At 55.1% G+C, this 20,357-nt stretch overlaps 3 protein-coding genes across 3 annotated transcripts; all 3 read left to right on the forward strand.

Annotated features, from left to right (window-relative positions):
* Window positions 1-26: 26 nt before the first annotated feature.
* Window positions 27-4,873, forward strand: LOC113147630 (putative protein TPRXL; the record flags this gene model as incomplete). The annotated part of the gene is made up of 4 exons (XM_026338774.1): window positions 27-53; window positions 2,910-2,999; window positions 3,444-3,518; window positions 4,796-4,873. Coding segments are annotated over 4 exons (270 nt in total), but the record flags the coding sequence as incomplete, so codon positions are not given.
* A 3,738-nt stretch (window positions 4,874-8,611) lies between these two features.
* Window positions 8,612-13,790, forward strand: LOC34618589 (UDP-N-acetylglucosamine--dolichyl-phosphate N-acetylglucosaminephosphotransferase). Its single transcript, XM_026338775.1, is given in 9 exon segments — window positions 8,612-9,074; window positions 10,459-10,694; window positions 11,432-11,569; window positions 11,891-11,947; window positions 12,095-12,162; window positions 12,331-12,376; window positions 13,268-13,308; window positions 13,458-13,524; window positions 13,683-13,790. Coding segments are annotated over 9 exon segments (1,224 nt in total).
* A 1,471-nt stretch (window positions 13,791-15,261) lies between these two features.
* Window positions 15,262-20,357, forward strand: LOC34618588. Its single transcript, XM_026338776.1, has 7 exons — window positions 15,262-16,077; window positions 16,234-16,401; window positions 16,573-16,606; window positions 17,382-17,889; window positions 18,655-19,051; window positions 19,442-19,564; window positions 20,028-20,357. The coding sequence occupies exons 1-7, from the start codon at window positions 15,262-15,264 to the stop codon at window positions 20,355-20,357; spliced, it is 2,376 nt and encodes a 791-aa protein (XP_026194561.1).

Consider the following 20,357-nt stretch of genomic DNA (forward strand, 5'->3'; position numbering starts at 1 on the left):
TTGGCGGCAGCAGCACGACTTCTTCTTCTTCCTCTTCCTCTTCGTCTACTTCTGCCACTACTTTCTGAATGGCGATTAAAGCGCCTGCCGCAGACGCGCGCGCTGCTGCCGTCACTGAACAAGGAGCGATCCCTTCCTGCTGATGATCGATCTCTTCCTGCTGATGATCGATCCCTTCCTGCTGAAGATCGATCCCTTCCTGCTGATGATCGATCTCTTCCTGCTGAAGATCGATCTCTTTCTGCTGAAGATCGATCTCTTTCTGCTGATTATCGATCTCTTCCTGCTGGAGCAGCGCTTCAGTCCTAGAGGGGGCTGCTTGGGAGCTGGAAGGCGTCTTAGCCTTTGCCTCTGCGCAGGAAGAGGGATGCCAAGCGAAGCGCACAGCGCCCTCTTGGCTCTGGTTGCCTTCGCTCCAGGCGTCGAAGGTATGAGATTTGCTCGGTAGACACTGACGTTCCGGCTCTTGTAGAGAGTGAGGGGCCTCTTCGAAGGAGTCTTCCTTTGCACCGCTGGCTGCAGCAACAAACAAAGGGCCAAAAGGGCAAAGACGGGGGTTCTTCATGGCTGATGCGGCGTCTGAAACAACAGAATCGCGCTGTTCTTCAAGAGGTCCTTTGGCACCGTCTCTGCCGGCAACAGGCGGAGTCATTACGCCTTCATCGCAAGACGGAGAAGAAGCACCATCTTGAGCAAGGCAGCCGAATTTCTGCCTCTGGAAGGCAGCAGCTGCAGCTGCAGCTGCTTCTTCGATTTGCGTTGCTGAAGCCGCATTCGCGCGATGCCTCAGCTTGACGAGGAGTTCAAGCTCGAAGGGTCGCAGCCAAAAGGCGCTGCGCGCTGACGCTGAGGCAGAAGAGACACTGCCTCGGCTTGCATCTCTGGAGTCTGCTGCCGTTGCTGCTGCGGGTGCTGCCCTTGATTTGGCAGACGCAGCAAGGGAGGCAGCAGCAGCGGCAAGACCTCTTGAGCGAAACGCTATAGCCGCACGGTGTCTGCTCTGCTCCCCACAGTCGCGGGAAGGCACTCCCTGCACTAACGATTTGGCTCCTTTCTCGCAGTTTTCGGCTAGCAGCCCCTTAAGTTCTGCGAAGGCGACGGCGGGAGGGACCAAGCGCTCCGCCTCGTCCGTCGGAGAAACGGAACCGAGCTCGAACGGCTCTTCCCACGCCAAAGTATTCGGAATGGCTGTCAAGGGGGGGGTATTCCAAGCACACGGCCCCCCTCCCCCTTGACTCGAACTCTCCAAGGAAGGAATCCCGTCTCTCGGGCTGGGGGGAAGCGAGAGCTGTGAGAAGCAGGAGACACCCGGTGAAGTGTTAAAGGAACTCTTCAAGCAATTAGACATGGTGGAGGGGGGGGAGGAGGGCCGTTAGCGCGCTTTTTTCGTGGCGGCTTCGACCTCTACTGCCCCTGCGCCTCCTGTGAAGAGCTCGCTGCCGGCAGAACCAGACAGCAGCTGCCAAAGTCTTCCAGAAGGTGCAATCGCGCCAGCAAGAGCGAAGGCAGCAGCAGGAGGAGCACCTGCAGCAGGCACCGATGGACACGAGCAGAACTGAGGCCCTTGAAGCCGACGCTAGAATGGGGAAAATGCTTGCGCCGGCGACCACCCCGGCCTATTTTAACTTGTGAAAGTCGATGAAATTAAATATTAGGTGGCGGGAGGGTAAGACATCAAGAAAAACAACAGAGGACCAAGTAGAGGGATTCATCCTCCTTGGCGGGCAGGCGGGCCGGGGGGGGGAACGGGGGGCAGAAGGGCCCCGCCTATGCACCCTACGTGTCTTCTAGCCATATAAAAACGCAGAACAAGAGCTATTACATTTGATTAAAAGAAGTCGCAATTTAAAATACAGAAGCACGCAGCGGAGGTCACTGGGGCCCCCCCTGCCTACGGGGCCCCCCCAACAGGGGTGGCGCTCCCCCCCTCCTCATGAGCCCCCAGAAGGAACCTGTGGGAGTGAGTCTGCCTTTCAAACCCCAAAACCCTCTTTTCTTTTTCTTCAAGACTGCTGAGCGCATAAGGTGTGTCCGAGAGAAGCATGTCTATGCCCAGAAATTTGGCAGCAAAAGGCCACACATTTGTGTATACATATATGTGTATCCGCATGGAAACATGAATTAGTACGCATTGGATACGGAGGAAGTTCCCTGGACTCGTAGATTGCACACGCGCTAGGGATTTTAGCCGTTCTGCAGCTCGCTCCTACACCCAAGACCTCACCCTAGGTGGTAAACCTCGGCGGAGGGAATGGCGGTGCGCAAGGGGGGAAGAGTCTTTGCTGCTGAAAAAAGCAAGGGATCTTTCAAAAAAACTGCCTCTTTAGGGGCGACAAAAGGGCAAATGCTTAGGTTGAAGGACCGTAAGTACCCATGTATTCTGTGCACAGTCTGGCCCCCGCCATAGCCTGCTTCTGCTCTGGACAGGGTGAGCGCCCTGAGAGGCGAGCTTGCAACCCTAGGTTCGCGTGCCATTGTACAGTGAGCTCCTTAAAGCTTCTAGTTGGAATTTTGTAACGCCGGAGCTGTGTAGTGAGCAGCAGCCGGCTCCTCGCTGTGGGGGGAGAAGGGCGGCACCCTACGCAGTTGCGCCTGCCCCACTTTCTCGGAGCCCCCCCGCACCGCAAAGACAGAAACCATTAGGATTCACATAGGCTCATTTCAGAGTGACGCTGCTCCGGAGGTGAGAGCTTGCGAGGCATGCCTGGAGGCGCTCTCAATGGTCGGTACAGATACTGCTGCCGCAATCGTTAGGGGTCCTGCGACTGCCTCTTGGGCCGTAGTACCACGCAGAAAGAGGTGCCCCGTCTGCATGCAATCAGTGCAGAAAAGGGCTGCATAGAACGGTAGTGTTGAGGGAGCTGCTTTTGTATATTCGTGTTGCCACGGGTTCGGAGGTGGCCGGTTAGTCCTCTTCGGCGAGTTGTGTTTCTCCGGATTCCTCCGGCTCGGAATTCCAGTCGCTGAATTCGATGGACACGTCCCACGCTACAGCAGCAGCGCCTGGCGCTGCGGCTGCATGCTGTTGCTGCTGCAGCTGCTGGTGGAAGCTGCGCTGGAGCCTGAGCTGAGAGGAGGGTACTGGGGGGACTGCGAGGTAGGGGGGGACTGAGGGAGGGAGAGGCACGGAGGGAAGCAGGGGTGCAGCAGACAGCAGCAGCGGCTGCACTCCTGCTGCTGCTGCATGCTGCTGCTGCAGCAGCGTAGTAGCGGCAGCCCCAGGCGGACGCGCCAGTCCTAAGAGGGGAGTCGTCACCCTTGCGGTGGCTAAGCTGCTGCTGGAGTTGCTGCCGCACGGCATGCAATCGGAGCGAATTCCATACAGTGCAAAGTGTGAGTCTCTCGAGGCCAATAGCAAATATGAACCGTTAGAGTGTACAGAGAGGTTGCTGCTGCTGCTGCTGCGAGAAGCAAAAAAGCTCCTCTCCAACTCCACGCTGTAGCTGCTGCAGCAGCAGCTGCAGCTGCAGCCACCACCATCGCCTTCTGCCAGCGCAGCGTCTCCTTCTATCGACGCTGCGCGCTCTACTTCTGACTGATCGAGGTTCAAAGAAGGAAGTCGGGGGAACCAGATGCCACATGACGCTAGTGTGTCTGCTTGATTCGGCGTCTCCTGCGCAGTGCTCCAGGCTGCCCCCTCCCCACGCCTCACGTACTGCTGCTTTGCCCGCAGACCTCGAAAGCGACATACAGACACGCGCAACACCGAAATCTCCCCGACAGTATCGCAGCATATCAATCTGGCAGTATGTGGGACGGGGATGCTGCTGGTGGGGTTTGCTTCATTGCTTGTCGTCTTGCTGCTGCTTGTGGGGTTTGCTTCATTGCTTGTCGTCTTGCTGCTGCTGGTTGTGTTTGCTTCATTGCTTGTCGTCTTGCTGCTGCTGGTGGGGTTTGCTTCATTGCTTGTCGTCTTGCTGCTGCTTGTGGGGTTTGCTTCATTGCTTGTCGTCTTGCTGCTGCTGGTGGGGTTTGCTTCACTGCTTGTCGTCTTGCTGCTGCTGCTGCTGCGTTGCTGTCTCGCAACCTTGAAGTACAGCGCATCCGTAATGGGCAGGCGGCAGATGCAGTTGCGCTGTATATACACCTCGGGGAGCGCGGCTGCTAGCAGGACCCCAGCGTGCTGCTGCTGTTTTGGCGCATCTGCATTTTCTCGCAAGGCTTCCTCCCCGTGCGGCTGCGAGGAAGAAAGCAGCAGCTGCTTCTTCTGCTGTAACGGTTGCTGCTGTAACGGTTGCTGCTGCATCGAGAACTGCAACACATTGAAGAGCAAATGCGGCTGCTGCGCAGGCAGTCCAAAACTACAGGAAATCCCCCGAACAAAGAGTCGAGCAGCAGCCAAGGCTGCATTTGCAGCGGCGGGAGTTCCCACTGTTGCTGCTGCCCATTTGAAGTGCCTTAGCACTTCTTTTGCCGCATTTTGCAGCAGCAGCGAGGGTAGTTCGGACTGCCTCATGACGACTCCAGCGGCTTCGGTTGCCTGCGAAGCCTCTGAAGAGGCGCTGCCTCTACCCAGGCACGCTTGGGAGAAACAAAAGGAGAAGGCTGCACAGTACTCAAGCAGCCGCAACACGTTTTGCTCCTGCTGCTGCAGCAGCAACGGCATGTGCCGCTCTAATTGCTGCTGTAGCTGCTGCTGCTCATGCCGCAAGTGGCAGCTATCCGCAGGCTCCATCAGGTGCAGCAGCTTCATGACCTGTCTCGCGAACTGCTGCAGCGCTCCCTGCTTTTCGCCGTGCGGTGCAGCACGAGAAAGGACTGCAGACACCGACGCATCCGAGCGCAGCTCTCCAAGACCAGCAGCAGCAGCCTCACCAACAGCAGCAGCAGCATCAACAGCAGCAGCCTCACCAACAGCAGATCGCCCACGTAAGAGACTCCCGCCTTTCAACCGCATCCGCTTCGGTAGCCGCACGGCGGCTGTGCCTGCTGCCTGATAAGAGCCATCATATTCCCAGCTCGATTCGCCGTTGCAGCTGCTGCTGTCGCTCTGATTTTGACCCTTTGCACTGTTCGGAGCACCAGCACCAGCAGCAGCGCCAGCACCAGCAGGAGGTTCCAACGCTTCCGGGGAGAGACGGCTGCTACGCAGCAGCAACAACACCTGCTGCTGTACGTGCTGCAGCAACCGATTTCTTAATTTGTGCTTCTCCGTCAGCAGGAGAGAAAGCGCAGTAGCAACAAGCGCGTGGCATGCCGTTGCGAGCCAACCGAGCACTTCTGGAGGGAGGTCTCCCGCCTGCTGCTGCTCGTGCTGCTCGTGCTGCTGCTGCTCGTGCTGCTCGTGCTGCTGCTGCTCTTGCTGCTGCTGCTGCTCGTGCTTGAAACCATGGTCCCCAACAGAGCAGCGCACTGGAAACGATGTCAGCACAGAATCAGAAGTGCTACTTCGAGCCACAAGTGCAGCCCTCCAATTGCCGCTCTCTTGTTGCCCGTCTCCTGCTTCTCTCGTGCAGCAGCTGCTGCTGTATGATGAGCGACAAAGCCTGCTGTTGTCTGCCGAGTCTTCAAAGGCTGTTGCAGCCTTTGGCCTACTCGCTAGACTGCCCTGTGATGGGAGTTGCGCTGCTTGTGACGCAGAATCCACCGCTATTCTCCCGCCGCAACAGCTGCCGTTGCTGCTATTGCTATTGCTATTGCTATTGCTATTGCTATTGCTATTGCTGCCATTGTTGTTGCTGCTACTGCTGTTGCTGCTGCTCTTGCTGGGGGGGGCGGTAATAATGCCTTCTTTCGCGGCACTGGAGTCTGGCTGTTGCATCGCGTGCAGCTTCCGGAGACCTTCGAATTCTTGCGTGATACGTTGGCGCAGCTTTCTGGAGAGCAGCAGACGGCTGCTGCTGGCGTCGTTGCTGCGGATTTTGCTGCTGCTCGCACTAGCGCTAGCGCCTTTCCGCCGCGTTGTGGCGTGAGGCTTCAGCACCAGGCAGCCGCGGTGATCCTCAAAGAGTGACTCCGAAAGGCGGCCTTGAACTCCAGGTTTTTGCTGCTTGCGTTGCCTCTCGCAAGCCGTGCAGCTGCAGCAGCTGCAGCAGCAAGGCAGCACTGCTGCTTCCATCTCGTCGAAGGCAGTGACCATGCCAGGCTGGGCGCCTACAAAGATCATAGGCTGAGGAGCAGCAGCTTCTGCCGCATGCAGGAGATCCGGCGAAGAAGGAGGGCTTGCTCCTGCACATGGCTCCTCCCTTTTGAGCCCCCCTTGTCTTGCTCCCGTAGCGGCGATGTAGACAGGATATGACGAGACTCTTGTGTCGTACAGCAGCAGCAGCGCGTCTGCAGTCACTCCGCACAGGAGAGAAGGTCCAAGCCGCGGAAGCCACGTAATGCTGGTGCAAACTTGCTGCTGCAGCTTGCTGTTGCTGCTCGTGGTGTGACTCGAACTGTTGCTGCCCGTCGGAGCAGAGGCAGGAGCAGCAGCACTTGCTCCTGCAGCAGCGGGGGATCCTCGATGCCACGGCGACGTTACAGCGGTGTACACGGGAAGGCGTGCAGCAGCTCTGCTGCCGCTTCCTGCAACAGGAGCTGTCCGTTCTGATGCTGCTGCTGCTGCTGCTGCACCGATCCCGATCCCCTGCTGGCTGCTGCTGCTGCTGCTGCTGCTGCTGCTGCTGCACCGAAGAATGGTCTGCGCGACGGCAGCAGTCGTGGGGGGCGCATGCGCATAAAAGCAAAACGCGCTGGACTCAATGTCATACACGGAGAGGAAGGAAGCCGCCGTTGCAGAGGCAACGGCAAGCTGCTCCTGCAGCAGACTGTTACTGCTGCAGCAACAGAGAGGCTCCCTGAGAGAGAAGCCCCTGAACTCAGTGGCTTCGCAAAGCGTCTCGCTGCCGCTGCCTCCACCACTCCAATCGAGAACAACGCCGTTGCCGCCTTTATCCACAGCGAGTAGCCGTCGATCAGAGCTGAACAAATCGTTGCTGCGCAAGTGGCAGCCACTGCTATTACTGCTGCAACAGCACCCGCCAGAGAGAGCACTTCCCAGACACGGAAAATCTGCCTCAACTGCCGCCGCTGCTGCCTCCGAATACTGCAGGAGGCGTCGTAGCTGAGGCGTGTGCATGCCCAGCATCTGCACCAGAAGAACGCAATACGGCAAAGAAGCACAACGGAGCACCTCCGTCATCCCTTCTGTGTGGGCAAAGGCAAAGTAGCTGCCACTGCTGCTGCCATTGCTGCTGCCACTGCTGCTGCATGCAGCTGGGGAAGGCCACTGGGGGGCGAAAGCGAAGATGCCTCCCTCTGCAGTACCGATGGTGACCTCTGTTTCATCATATCCTCCCCACCCACCACTGAAGGTGAGGCAGCTGCAGTGGCTGTCCAACAGCTTTCGAAAATAAGTGCTGTTGTTGCTGCTGCTGCTGCTCGAGATGACGGGGAGCACCACATGGGAGCCCACGGCGCAGTCAAAGAAGCAGAGACGGCCGGCTGAATCGCCTGAAATCCACCGCGCCATCGTGTCTTACCTGCTGCTGCTGCTTCTGCCACTGCTGCTGCTGCGGTGTACAGACCGCGACTACGGGGCGGTGGGTTGCCTCGGTCGTTCGCGTCATCTGGGAAGCACACGGAAATGTACCGTGCTGCAGCGGCAGCAGCAGCCTCGAAGGCTTACATCGAAAGCTGGATGCGTCTATTCATTTCGTAGTTCATAAGAAATAGAGGAAAGCAGCGAACGACTGAGAAAAAAAAGCGCCAGGGCACCGCTTCGGCCGCAGCTGCTCATGCGAAACACGGCAGAAGCAGGCGTCCACGCGCCGATCCAGAGGAGAAGAAGAAGTCTCACAGAGGTAAGAAGCAAGTACAGAAAGGGAAAGCGGAGACTTATAGATCCAGCGACCACAGCGGGCTGCGTACATACGGGGGTGCTCTCCCACTTCCAGGAAGCAAACTGAAGATGAGAGGAAAAGAAGACAAAGATCAGCAGCGGCAGCCAGGAGCGACTCGCCTTGAGCAGCCCATAAAAGTGGATAAGCGCATAGGGATCTACACAAAAGTGCAGAATTCCTCTCCCGTGTTCCTCCGAAGCCAAGTGGCGAGGGGCCTCCCCCTCCTCCCTCCCTACCCGCCATCGGCGTAGAGGCAAAACTCTAGTGATAGGAAGCCTCATAATATTGTTCGAAACGGTCCTTCGCGTCGTGGTTTTTGTAGATTGTCGCCTTTTATTATTAGTCTATGTTTTAGCGGGGCAGTGCTTGGCAGAGGCCACGAATCTTGAGGCATCGTGCCCTACCACTGGTGTTTCGCTGAGGCGTTCCCGAGTCGTTGCCTCCGAGCGGCAAACCTTACGAGCACTAATTTTTGCTCTACGCTGTCGGCCTTCAATGTCTAGACGCTGAAGTGTGCGGCAGACACCCCCCGCAGGAGGAGGAGTGACCAAGCAATCTGACAGCGGGCTTGCACCGTAACAACTGCAACTGCTGCCCTCAAGACGCTGCGCGAGCTCTCCGATTCAGCTGCAACGCGGGGAGGCCTCTGTAGCCTCGATTCGAGCGCCGGAGCATTCAATAAGAGCAGTGGTGCGCTGCATCTGGGGTGTGCGTGTGGGAGTAGGGGGTGTCTTCGGTGCTACGTGGGATGGCCGTACACTCAATCCTGCACTGAAATCCTGGCAATGAGGCGTACAGCGAGCAGAAGTGCTCAGCAGAAGTCTGCAGAGCCTAACTCTAGCTTTTCTGCCGCAGCTGCAGAGATGCTGAACGATGACGCCGCAGCTGCGCTTCAATGTGCACCTCATTCAGCTGTAAAATCGGGGGTAGACTTCGCAACGGGGAAAACGCTCGACGAAATGCCTAAGGGAGGAGCAAAGCTCTCGACAGTACAAGGCTATACAGCGTCGCCGTCCGAAGCAGACGACGTGAGGAGCCACAGCGAGGACGTGGCACCTGCCGTCGCTTCTTTGCACAAGCGCTCCTCTGCTCCTTTAGTGCTACTCCTGCTATTCCTCTCCGGCACCCTCGTGGCAGTCCCCTCAGCTCTGTGCTCAAAGATGCTGCTCATTGGTGCAGCATCGCTTGCTGCCTTCGCAGCCGCAGACTTTCTGATGCCTACCCTTGGAAACAAATTAAAGGCCCGGGGTGCGTTGCTCATTCGCCAACGCCTGCCATTCAGCCATCCGTCTATCCCTTTCTTGCTTTTTTGAGGCGGATGAAAAAAGCAAACAGAAAAAACCTACATGCATTGTCGCCTCGTGTGGGCTAGAGCTCTTAAAGACCTGTCTGCCCCCATGTTGTGCCCGTCGTCGTGTGCCACGCCTCCTAATGCCGTCTTCTCTAACAAACGCCCTTCTATCCCTCTACACACGTGCAACCTTCCACCGCTCTAAGCCCCTTCCTTGCCGTCACGCAGGCGCATATGCATTCTTCTCCCCAATAAGACTTCGCTACAAATCCGCCCATGCACCCCCACCTCCAGTGCCTCTTCTTTTCCGTAGGAGCCTTTGGTGTGTATATATATGTATGTGTCTATGTGTGTGTATATATGTGTGTGTATGTGTATATATATATGTGTGTGTATGTGCATGTATATATGTGTGTATCTGTGTGTGTCTATATATGTATATATATATATATATATATATATGTATGTATGTGCCTATGTATATAAATATCTATATATATATATATATATATATAAGTGTATATATATATGTATATCTGTGTGTGTGTGTGTGTCTACCACTCACACTGCTCCTTCCCTCTACCAACCTCCGGTTGTGATACAGGCTTTTTCGGCAGAGATCTGCACAAGCCGTCTTCTTACCCGCCCGTTCCTGAGGCAGGGGGCCTTTGCTGCGTCTTTTGCTTTCTGACTGCGGCAACAGCCGGGCAGCTGCTGCTGGATCGCCAGCACCAACGGGTAGGGATCGCCAACTCTCCCCTCGAGCCCTCAAAAAAAGAGTGCCTCGCGGCAGCACATCTACCCTGCTCATGCTCCTGCTCCTGCTCATTCATGCTAATGCTCATGCTCATTCATGCCAATGCTCATGCTCATTCATGCTAATGCTCATGCTCATTCATGCTCATGCTCCTGCTCATTCATGCCAATGCTCATGCTCATTCATGCCAATGCTCATGCTCATTCATGCTCATGCTCCTGCTCATTCATGCCAATGCTCATGCTCATTCATGCCAATGCTCCTGCTCATTCATGCCAATGCTCCTGCCCATTCATGCCAATGCTCCTGCTCATTCATGCTAATGCTCCTGCTCCTTCATGCTAATGCTCCTGCTCATTCATGCTAATGCTCCTGCTCCTGCTCATTCATGCTCATGCTCCTGCTCATTCATGCCAATGCTCCTGCTCACTCCTGCTAATGCTCATTCATGCTCATGCTCCTGCTCATCCTGCTGCTCGTGCTGCTGCTGCCCCTCTTGCGGATGCTTCTTAGCTTTTGTGCTTATGGCGTTGGCATGCTGCTGTTTACCGCGCCGTACGAATACACGCACAGCAACCCCATAGAGCTTCCGGTGTGCTAATTGTTGCAGCTGGTGGAATTTCCTGCTGCCCTGTTGGGGGCGACATCCATGGGATTCTTGGGGTTTGCTGATGACGCTCTGGCCCTCCCGTGGCGTGTCAAGCTGCTGCTGCCGCTGCTGGCTGCAGCTCCTATCCTGGCCGCGTATAGCGGCAGCACTACTGTAGTGCTGCCCACGCAGGTGTACAGCCACCTTAGGCACTGCTCCTGCGCTGCACTGGCTGCCGTGGAAGCTGTTGCTGCGGCGTGTATAGGGTACATCAGACACCTTGCAGGATTTCTCGAGCCCTTGCTGCAACGATTGCAGCAGCACGCATTGCCGTCATTCTACAGCACCGGCCTGCCCTGCCCCGAGTCACCTGGAGCAGCAGCTGCTGCGCCATATGTCTTTTACGCTCCCTCCTGGCTAATGCAGCAAGTGTCTGATTTGTTGGTGCGTTTGGCTCCTAATGCGCAGCAGCAGTAGCAGTAACAGTAACAGCAGCAGCAGTAACGGCAGTAGCAGCACTGGGCTTCAAGACGCCGCGTCCTCTCTTGGAGGCCAACATTTCTGATCGATGTAGCTGCACTGGCAACAGCCGCTGCATGCGCTCAAGAAGACTGGTGGTGCTTTATTAGGGGGACAAAGGGGGGGAGCGGGTGGGGGGGTTCTTGCTGTTGCTGCTCAGCAGCTTTCACGACCTCTGTATGTGCCTTGTGTGCTGCAGCACGGAAGCCTCATTGCTGCAGCTGTAAATGACGGCTCGATACACTCAGGTCTCTGCGGCAGCAACGGTGAAGACAGCAGCAGCAGCAACAACAGTGGAAGCTGGGTGTTGGTTGACGTCGGTCGGCTATATTATGTGTATATGACGCTGCTCACCATCTTTTGCACCAATGCCATCAACATCTATGCTGGTGCGCCATGTAGCACATCGAGCAGCAGTGCAAGAGCAGGGGGAATAAAATTGGAGCAAGAGGGCTTTACACCAAACAATCGTGGCACCTGCATTTTGTGTGTCCGTCTGTGTGGTGCTTCTCGCTGTAGGGATTAACGGCCTCGAAGTGGGGCAGTCGACAGTGATTGCAGCCTTTGTCTGCATTCATAACATTATCGTGAGCGGCCTTTCTGGCGCTGCAGGTTTTTTCAACGAAATTGCCTTCTTGTATCTTGGGCCCCTTAGCAATCAAGGTCCACGAGAACTCGAGGCAGAGCACTCCACTCACCCCTATCCTCCTTTAGAGAGGATTCTGCTCTACTTCTGTCTGTCTGTCTGTCTCTCTCTGTCTCTCTCTCTCTCTGTCTCTCTCTCTCTCTCTCTCTCTCTCTCTCTCTCTCTCTGTGTGTGTGTGTGTGTGTGTGTGTGTCTCCCCGTTGTCTGCTGCCGCTGGTGTTATTCGCTTTTGCTGTTGTTATTGCAACTTCTTGCTCTTCAGGAGGTCAACTCTGGATTGGCGTCGACCGAAGCTGCCAAAGTTATTGCGGCTCAGCAGGTATCCGCCCTCTAAATCTGAGAAACTTGAGGCATCCCCTATGGCCTCCGTCCTGAAGCCCCGTACCGCAACAGCGGCAGCAACAACCACAGAAGCAGTATAATAGCTGCCGGAACGTTTTTTTTGTTTCCTCTGTGGTGCTCACAGCATTTTCTCTCGCTGGTCCTTTGCCTCCCGTTCTTAGCCACTTCTCTGGCACTACTTAAACACAATTGGTATACCGCCCACACGCCAAAACGCTGCTGACGCTGCTGCGCGTGCCGATTCTGCTATCTCGGCTTGATGCTGAGACCGTTGGACTCGTATTTCCGCGTCCTTCGTCCGTTCTGCCAGTGTGGCAAGCTCGGCGTCTGCAGTTTGCATGCGCCTTTTTTCTTGCAAAGGTACCCCTCTCAGACATTCGTTGGGGATACGTACACGTATTTCGCGGTAAGGAAACACGCGTGCGCGTTGGGCAACAGGCCCCAAGTATCTGGACTTCACTGTATCAGGCTGTGGCTGCTCTCTTCTTTCGCCCTACACAAATGAACCCTCTTTTGCCTTTCCCCAAAAAGCTGGAAGGCATCACGCACCAAACTACTCTTTTCCCCTTTATACGCACACAGCAACACCATTCAAGAATTCATTCGTTGGATGGTGGGTGGATGTGCCGCAGGGCGTCGTGCTCGCAGCTGCAGGAATTCTCGGTCACTTTTCAAAGACGCTCCTCTTCTTCTTCATCCCGCAGTGCCTCAATTTCTTGCTGTCTCTACCGCAGGTAATGCGGGCTGCCGATCCTTTGCACCAACGATCTGTGTTTATAGAAGGCGATGGCGTCACATTCAAAGGCCGCCTTTCTTCCGCTGCTGTGTGCAACCCCTGGGGATCTGGCTGCATCTGTGTCTTCCCTCTTTGTCTGTCTGTATTTGACTCTCTCGCTTATGGGTGGTCGCTTCGCGCTCTGCTCAGCTTGAAGGACGCTGTAATCTAGCTCTCCGTATGTGCATAGAGACACTTGTAAAACGCACTTTTCAGCGTGTGATCAGCCCTCAGTATAAAGCCCCATGCCTAGTCATCAAATGAACTGTGCCCGTTGATCCTGTGTAACCCTGTGCACTAGCTGGATCGTTCGATGCGTCCCCAGTAGTAACATTCTGAATTCGTGAATGGGATAAAACGCGGCGCTCGTGCCTGCTCTAAATGCACGCCACGGATGCTTGCGGATCTGAACCCCAGTCCATACAAATACCTCCCCCTAAGAGGGAGGCTTGTATGCACTGTGCATGGTCACCTGTTTTCACCGATTGATGGGCAATGCCTTTCTGTGGGCAATGCTTTCAGCTTCTAGGCCTCGTACGGTGCCCTCGACATCGCACTCCGCGGTAATTCTGCTGCTGCCCCTCCTGCGCGTTCCCTACGACGCAAGCCGAACGGCATACAATAGGGCGGCGCAAAAGCATAAACTCTACTCGTGTCATAGACTCCCCATTCCGTGTAAGGATTTGAGGCCTCTGGTCTGTGGGTGGTTCAGGTATCTTGAGGACAGCAACCTGCTCGCAGCCTCTCCGAATTACACTCTCATCAATGTCATTCTCCGGGTTCGTTGCTCTCTACTTCCACTGCAGCAGCTGTTTCTCCAGTTCTGAGGTCTGCACAGTGCTTAGACAGTCGGCTTATACTGTAGCTTGTCCGCTTTGGCCTTTCTGTGTTGCTGCGTTCACGGTTTGATGCGCTGTTGGCGGCTTTTTTCCCTCAGGTATGCGGTCCGATGTCTGAGCAACGGCTACTGCGTATCTTGTTGCTGTTGCAAGTTGTATCCTGTGTCTTCGGGCTCTTTGTGCGGTACTCTGTCCAAACTGCATGACTTTCTCGTGTCATGAGTGCATGTTTCGAGTCAACACAGAGCACACTGTGCCGGATGGGAGGCGCTAGACTAGCCTTGAGCGGCTTTTGAGGCGCAGACAATTCTACAGCTGCCGCCCTTTCGGGTTTAACAGTTGTATGCAATTTCGCTTAATGAGATAATCAGGTCGGCACTGGGACAGGAGTTACAAGAAAGTGAATTTAGTGGAATGGGCATCCAACTGATGCACGCGTTGTTGCATCTCCATCCATCCCGACAGTCACAACAATCCGCAGTAGCTCTGCGTTCCCAAAGTGCTTCAGTAACTGGTGCTCGGGCGTGCCATTAGCCTTGACCGACTGCCTTCTTCATTTTTTCCGCCACGTTCAGATGCATAGCCTCTCTGTGTCATTGTTCCCACTTCCCCACTGACCTCCCCAAGCGACTGGTTCGCCAATTGTAATTATTTAAGAACGAGGAACCCCTGCACTTGAGCATAGCCACTTATGAGCACTGTGCCCTTCTGTGTACACTGAGCCTCAAGTAACGCATAAGTGCAGAGTGTTTGCCAGAGATGGCTCATAGTGAGGAGCGCGGAGGTAGCACTGCATCACGAGTTGAGGTGAAAGGCTTCTTCTCCTTTTTGCATGTTCTGAAGAAGATACGAAGGCGCTACTCGTATTGCATTGTAATCAGCACCCTCGCCGCAGCAGCAAGGGCTCTGTATGCGCATTCTTTCGTTAGCGAAGATGTGCCCTCGACATAGAGGATACGTGGAGCTACCGTGAGGGAAAGGCGCTGCATTTTTAAGTGCACATTGAGATGGCTCAAGTGAACGCGTATGAAATCATAGCGGACGACACAATGGAAGGGAAAAGGGCGGCGAGGTAGCAAGAGAAAGGGAGGAATCTGAAATCGAGTGTCACCTGGCTTCGCAGGGTAAGGAAACGGTACCGGTAAAACGTGTGCTGAAGCGTTGCCGGTAGCTTCAAGGCAAGCGTATGCACATACGGCCCGTTACAGCCACATACACCGAGTGCAACGCTAGCTGCGTGGGAATGTTTCCCGCTGAGCGACAGGAGGCAGCCACATAGAAGATGTCACAGGGTGGCCAGCAGCAGCAACTGCCCCACGCAAAAACAGCTGAGACATAGATGACCGCAGAATCCGCGTCGCATTTTACTTCAGGAAACGTTTCAAGTACCCCATGTGCGCAAGGAATTCAAGTAGGAAGCTTGGGGCCTGCCGCATGTCAGGCGCGGCAGCCCAGGATGGCCATTCATGCATGCATGCATGTGGAAATAATTTAAAAGGGGATTTTCGAGGTGTTGCACGGATTGTTACTGCTGATTTTGCGGCTTCATTCAAATGGGGGTAAAGGAGCGCGGCCGCGTGTAGGCTCTTGACACTCGGTTGCGGCGCCGCTACAGGTGTTCGAGCAGAGCTTTCTGCGGTCCGATTGGTGCGTATTTTTGTGTCTTTTGTCGGCGGGATGATTCGCGTGCTGCTCTGCGGCGAAGTCCGCGGCAAAATTGGCGAGCTGCATCGGTTGCTAGGGGCCCTCCAGAAGAAGGGGCCCTTCGACTTTGCGCTCTGTGTGGGACCCTTCTTTGCGGATTCACACGGCCTTAGCCTTCCTCCCGAATGCGGCAACGCTCCTCTGAACGGCGAACGCCCTCTCCCTCCTTCTCCCAGCGAAAGGGGACTAACCGACTCCGCCTTGACAGAAGCCGTGCGGGAGGCCTTTGCCCGGCAGTTTCCCGAAGCTTTTGAAGCCCTTCAGACGCATTGCAGCAGTCTGGCCCTCCCTCTGTACATTGTCGATGAGGCGGCAAGCTTGTGGGTGCAAGAGGCTCGCGAAAAGCGAGGCAGGACCATCTCCGAGGCAGATGCAGCTCCTTTCGCGAGCAGCGCTTCCGAAAGGCTCTCCGAGGTTAAGGCCAAAATCAGCTTCCCCCTCCCCATCTGCCCCTCAGGAGAACTCTCTGGAGAGTCTGCTCGAGAGATAGGAGACGCCTCTGAGCGCGACAGGAGGCCTGCCAAGCCTGAGAAGGGAGCTGCAGAGGAGTCTGCTGGGGAGGCGACAGCCGACTCACTGCCCTCCGAGTGTCTGTACACCCCGCTCCCGCTGATGGAAAAAGTCTGGCTCCTGGCAGGATCCGGCGTGACAGAGCTTCACGGCCTGCACGTCGCTTTTTATGCGGCTCCTGGTTTCAGAGAGATTCCCAATTGCGCGCTGGAAGCGACCCCTTGCCAGCAGCAGCAACAACAGCCGCAACAACAGCCGCAACAGCAGCAACAACAACAGCAAGAACAGCCGCAACAACAGCCGCAACAACAGCCGCAACAACAGCCACAACAACAGCCACAACAACAGCCGCAACAACAGCAACAACAGCCGCAACAACAACAGCAGCACCCAGAGACAAAGCAAGAACTGCCGATAGCGGAGGCTCCTGCGCAGCTCAACGAGGCAGCATCTGCAGAGAGCGTTCCTGCATGCTGGAGTGCCTTCAAGGCTTTTAGAGGCCACACAGACATCTTCCTTACCACACGCCCCCCTGTAGGCATCTTTGAGGGACTGCCTCCTGGAATCGCTCCTCCCCTACCACAGCAGCAGCAGAAGCAGCAGCAGAAGGGCCAAGGCAGTGGCAGCCATGAGGAAGGCGGCGATACGGCTGCTTCACGCGAATCTAAGATGGTGTCTCAGGCAACAACAGAAGCCAAAGTGCAGTTGTGGGGAGCAGCCCTGTACACATCCCTTTTTTCTGTCTCCCCCTGCCCCACATATACACACCGTCAGGGAGTCTCTCTTGCTGCTGCTGCTGCACGTCACGGTGTCGCTGAGGACTAAGGCTTCCCTCACCTGCCGAACCTTCGCTCCTTGCTGCGCGTTCTGTCCACGCTCACTTCTTTTGGGGGTTGGTTTCTTTATCTGGAGCTGATGGCGGCGCCAGAGGTGTGTGCTGCGATGCGTTGCTGCAGCTGCGGAGCAAGCAGCTACCTCGCAGACTTCCTCGAGGCTCGCCACATCATCTGCAGCGGCTTAAGCCTCTTCTGGCAACGACCGCATTTCAAGGGGCGACACTTCGGTGGGGGAGGGCGGCTGCTGCAGCGAGCTTACTCCTTACTGCTGCTGAAATGAGCTTACTGCTTACTGCTCACTACTGCTGCTGAAATGAGCTCACTGCTTCCTGCTCACTACTGCTGCTGCAGCGAGCTTACTGCTTCCTGCTTACTGCTGCTGCTGAAATGAGCTCACTGCTTGCTGCTTGCTACTGCTGCTGAAATGAGTTTACTGCTTACTGCTTACTACTGCTGCTGAAATGAGTCTACGGCTTACTGCTTACTACTGCTGCTGAAATGAGCTTACTGCTTACTGCTTACTACTGCTGCTGAAATGAGTCTACGGCTTACTGCTTACTACTGCTGCTGAAATGAGCTTACTGCTTACTGCTTACTACTGCTGCTGAAATGAGCTTACTGCTTATCGCCTACTGCTGAAAAGCGCGTACTGCTTACTGCTGCATCTGTCGCGGTCTGCGCTGGCGCGCCGTAAGAGGAAAGTAAATCCCTGCCTGTTTTTGCTTTTCGTGCTGCTGCATGCCGTAGGCTATTCTTTACGTCTCATTTCTTTGGGCGTTGTCGGCGAGAAGGGTCCGCAGGTGAAGGCTTTTCACGCGCTGCAGTTGAGGCCGATGTCGTGCATGCTGGCTGCGCTGAGGCAGCAAGGCGAGCGGCATTTGGAGGAGGACGCTTCCACTGCAGCACTGACTTCGGAGGAAGCGCAGGCTGCTCTCTATTGCATCCCACCTGAATGCAACAGCCCTAATCCGTTCGCGTGCGCAAGCCGGCAGCAGCAGTTGCGGCTGCTTCCCTCCTTGGAGGAACTCTCGGAGGATCACTGTGTGCCTGCGCCTTCTGCTGGCTGCAGTCTGCAGGTGCCTCACAGCAGAGCCTCAAAGCGGCCTAGAGACACGGGGGTGGTACTGGTGGAGAACTTGCCGTACGAGATTGAAGACGGGGGCAGCCTCCAGGAGGCAATGCAGCAGTTTGGGGAGGTGAAGTTTGTGTTCGTCCCCAAGGATAAGGCGTGCCCCTCCCGAGGCACTGGCAAGGCGTGAGCGGCGCTCGAGGGGGTTCTGCTGCAGTCTCCGCTGCTTGCTGCTTGCTGCTTGCTGTTGCTGCTGCTGACTGCACCAAGCACTGGCTCTCCGCGGGATCTGGGGAAGCTGGCCCTCTGCGGACTGACCTAAGGGCGGTTCGGCGTGAGAGAGAGAGAGAGAATGCTTTCTGCTGTCACCGCAGGCTTGTGGCTGTTGGGTACTGGCCTAAACATGCATGCAGAGTGTGTGGGGAGGGGGGAGGTGTTTATGTGTGTGTTTATGTGGGTATTTGTATGTATGTGTGCGTTTATGTGGGTGTTTGTATGTATGTGTGTGTTTATGTGAGTGTTTGTATGTATGTGTGTGTTCATGTGGGTATTTGTATGTATCTGTGTGTTTATGTGTTAATGTGTGTGTCCATGTGGATATTTGTATGTATGTGTGCGTTTATGTGTGTGTTTATTTGGGTGTTTGTATGTATGTGTGTGTTCATGTGGGTATTTGTATGTATCTGTGTGTTTATGTGTTAATGTGTGTGTCCATGTGGATATTTGTATGTATGTGTGCGTTTATGTGTGTGTTTATTTGGGTATTTGTATGTATGTGTGTGTCCATGTGGATATTTGTATGTATGTGTGCGTTTATGTGTGTGTTTATTTGGGTATTTGTATGTATGTGTGTGTCCATGTGGATATTTGTATGTATGTGTGCGTTTATGTGGGTGTTTATGTGGGTGTATTTATGCGTGGACATGCCGCTGTGGCTGCTGTTTCCTTCAGGTTTGTGGTATTTACAAGCCCTCAGGATGCGGCGAAGGCTGCGGCCGCTTCGGGGCAGCTTGAGGGAGGTCGCCGAACTCTACGGATGCGGCTCTACTACGATCGAATACCCTTTGATCGGCCTACTGGAGCCAAGCGGGTTCACTGTGGGGATGTAATTGCCACCGAACCGCATGCAGATTGCTGGTTCTGTTTAGCGAGCCCTCAGGTGGAGAAGCACATGATTGTGGATATCAAGGACCGTCTGTACATGGCAGTACCCAAGGGGGGGCTAACGCCTTACCACCTCCTGCTCATTCCCATTGCCCATTTGCCTTCCCTCGCCTACGCGGATGCCGATACACGTCGCGAGGCTGCAGCCATCGTTGCTGCCACTCGGAAGGCCTTCCATCAACAGGTGAGCACACTGGGCTGTCTCTGCCCTGCCTGACGCGCAGTCTAGAGAGGGTCGCCGTACGGCGATTCGAATCCGGCTATCGCCTCGCTCTGCCTCTTTCCCTGTCTCTTTCTCTCTGCCTCTTTCCCTGTCTCTTTCTCTCTGCCTCTTTCCCTGTCTCTTTCTCTATGCCTCTTTCCCTGTCTCTTTCTCTATGCCTCTTTCCCTGTCTCTTTCTCTCTGCCTATCAGTAGGATGCGAACTAACAGTGGCGCATCTGCATGAAGGCCCTGACGCCGTTGCCTTCATGAGGCCCACAAACACAGAGAAGCGCTGCTCAGTGTCTATTCAAACACTGTCATCTGCTCGAAATTGCAAAGCCAAATCGCCTCCTGAGCGTGTATGTTGCAGAACCTAGATTTGGTTGTATATGAGCGCTATGTACCGATGAAGGCCACGAGAGCCATGCACTCGCAAGTCCACGCGGTGCCCTGCCACCGATCTCAGTCTATGCGGGCTGAAGCGTTGTTTGAGGTACGTTTCGTCCACCACATGTGGGAGGTGTTGCACATATAGATGAGGCCGATTCACAGAAGAGCGGGGTGTCGTGTCTTGCACTATCTATTTGGGGGGGTCGAAAAAAGGACGGACGGACTACTAGACATGCAGACCTTGAAAGAAAGATTTTCCCGACAGATCTTCTACACAGATAACAGGGCGAAATCAAAGGGCGTCCTCGGCTAAGACCCCCTTTTCTCGGGATCCTTCCAATGGCAGGCCCTAAGCGCGTCTCGCTCCTTCATGTATTCTATGCAGCATACGACAACTTGGGAATGCGTGCCCGACACATGAGCGGAAAAGGATCTAGGCTCAAGACACCAGTCAAAAGCGTGTGCTGTTTCACATTTGTGCTGTAGATCTATGCATGTCCACATATATACATATATCATACATATATTTATATATATGTACATATGTCGTCTTTTTGCGAGTTCAGAAACGCGCGCGCCGTGCGGGCCTTGTACTGAAAAAGATGCCGACCGATGCGGATTTGACTGCCCTCGCCGAGCTGGCGAGAGATCCTCACTTGGGCTATTTCTATGTAGAGCTGCCTGGGCTCTGTACCGCCCGCGGCCAAACGATTGAGCGTTACCTGTACGTACAGCCGGGGAGAGATAGCCAGAAGATTCCGATGAACTTCGGGCGCGAAGTACTGGCGGAACTTTTGGAAGCTCATGACAAAGTCAATTGGCAAACCTGTCTAGTCCCCAAAGACGAAGAGGAGAAGCTCGCTGCCCACCTTCGGCAGACGCTCATCGATGCGTAA

The sequence above is a fragment of the Cyclospora cayetanensis genome, unplaced genomic scaffold, assembly GCF_002999335.1.
Source record: "Cyclospora cayetanensis isolate NF1_C8 unplaced genomic scaffold, CcayRef3 CcayRef3_contig_30, whole genome shotgun sequence".
In the NCBI taxonomy this organism is placed as follows: domain Eukaryota; phylum Apicomplexa; class Conoidasida; order Eucoccidiorida; family Eimeriidae; genus Cyclospora; species Cyclospora cayetanensis.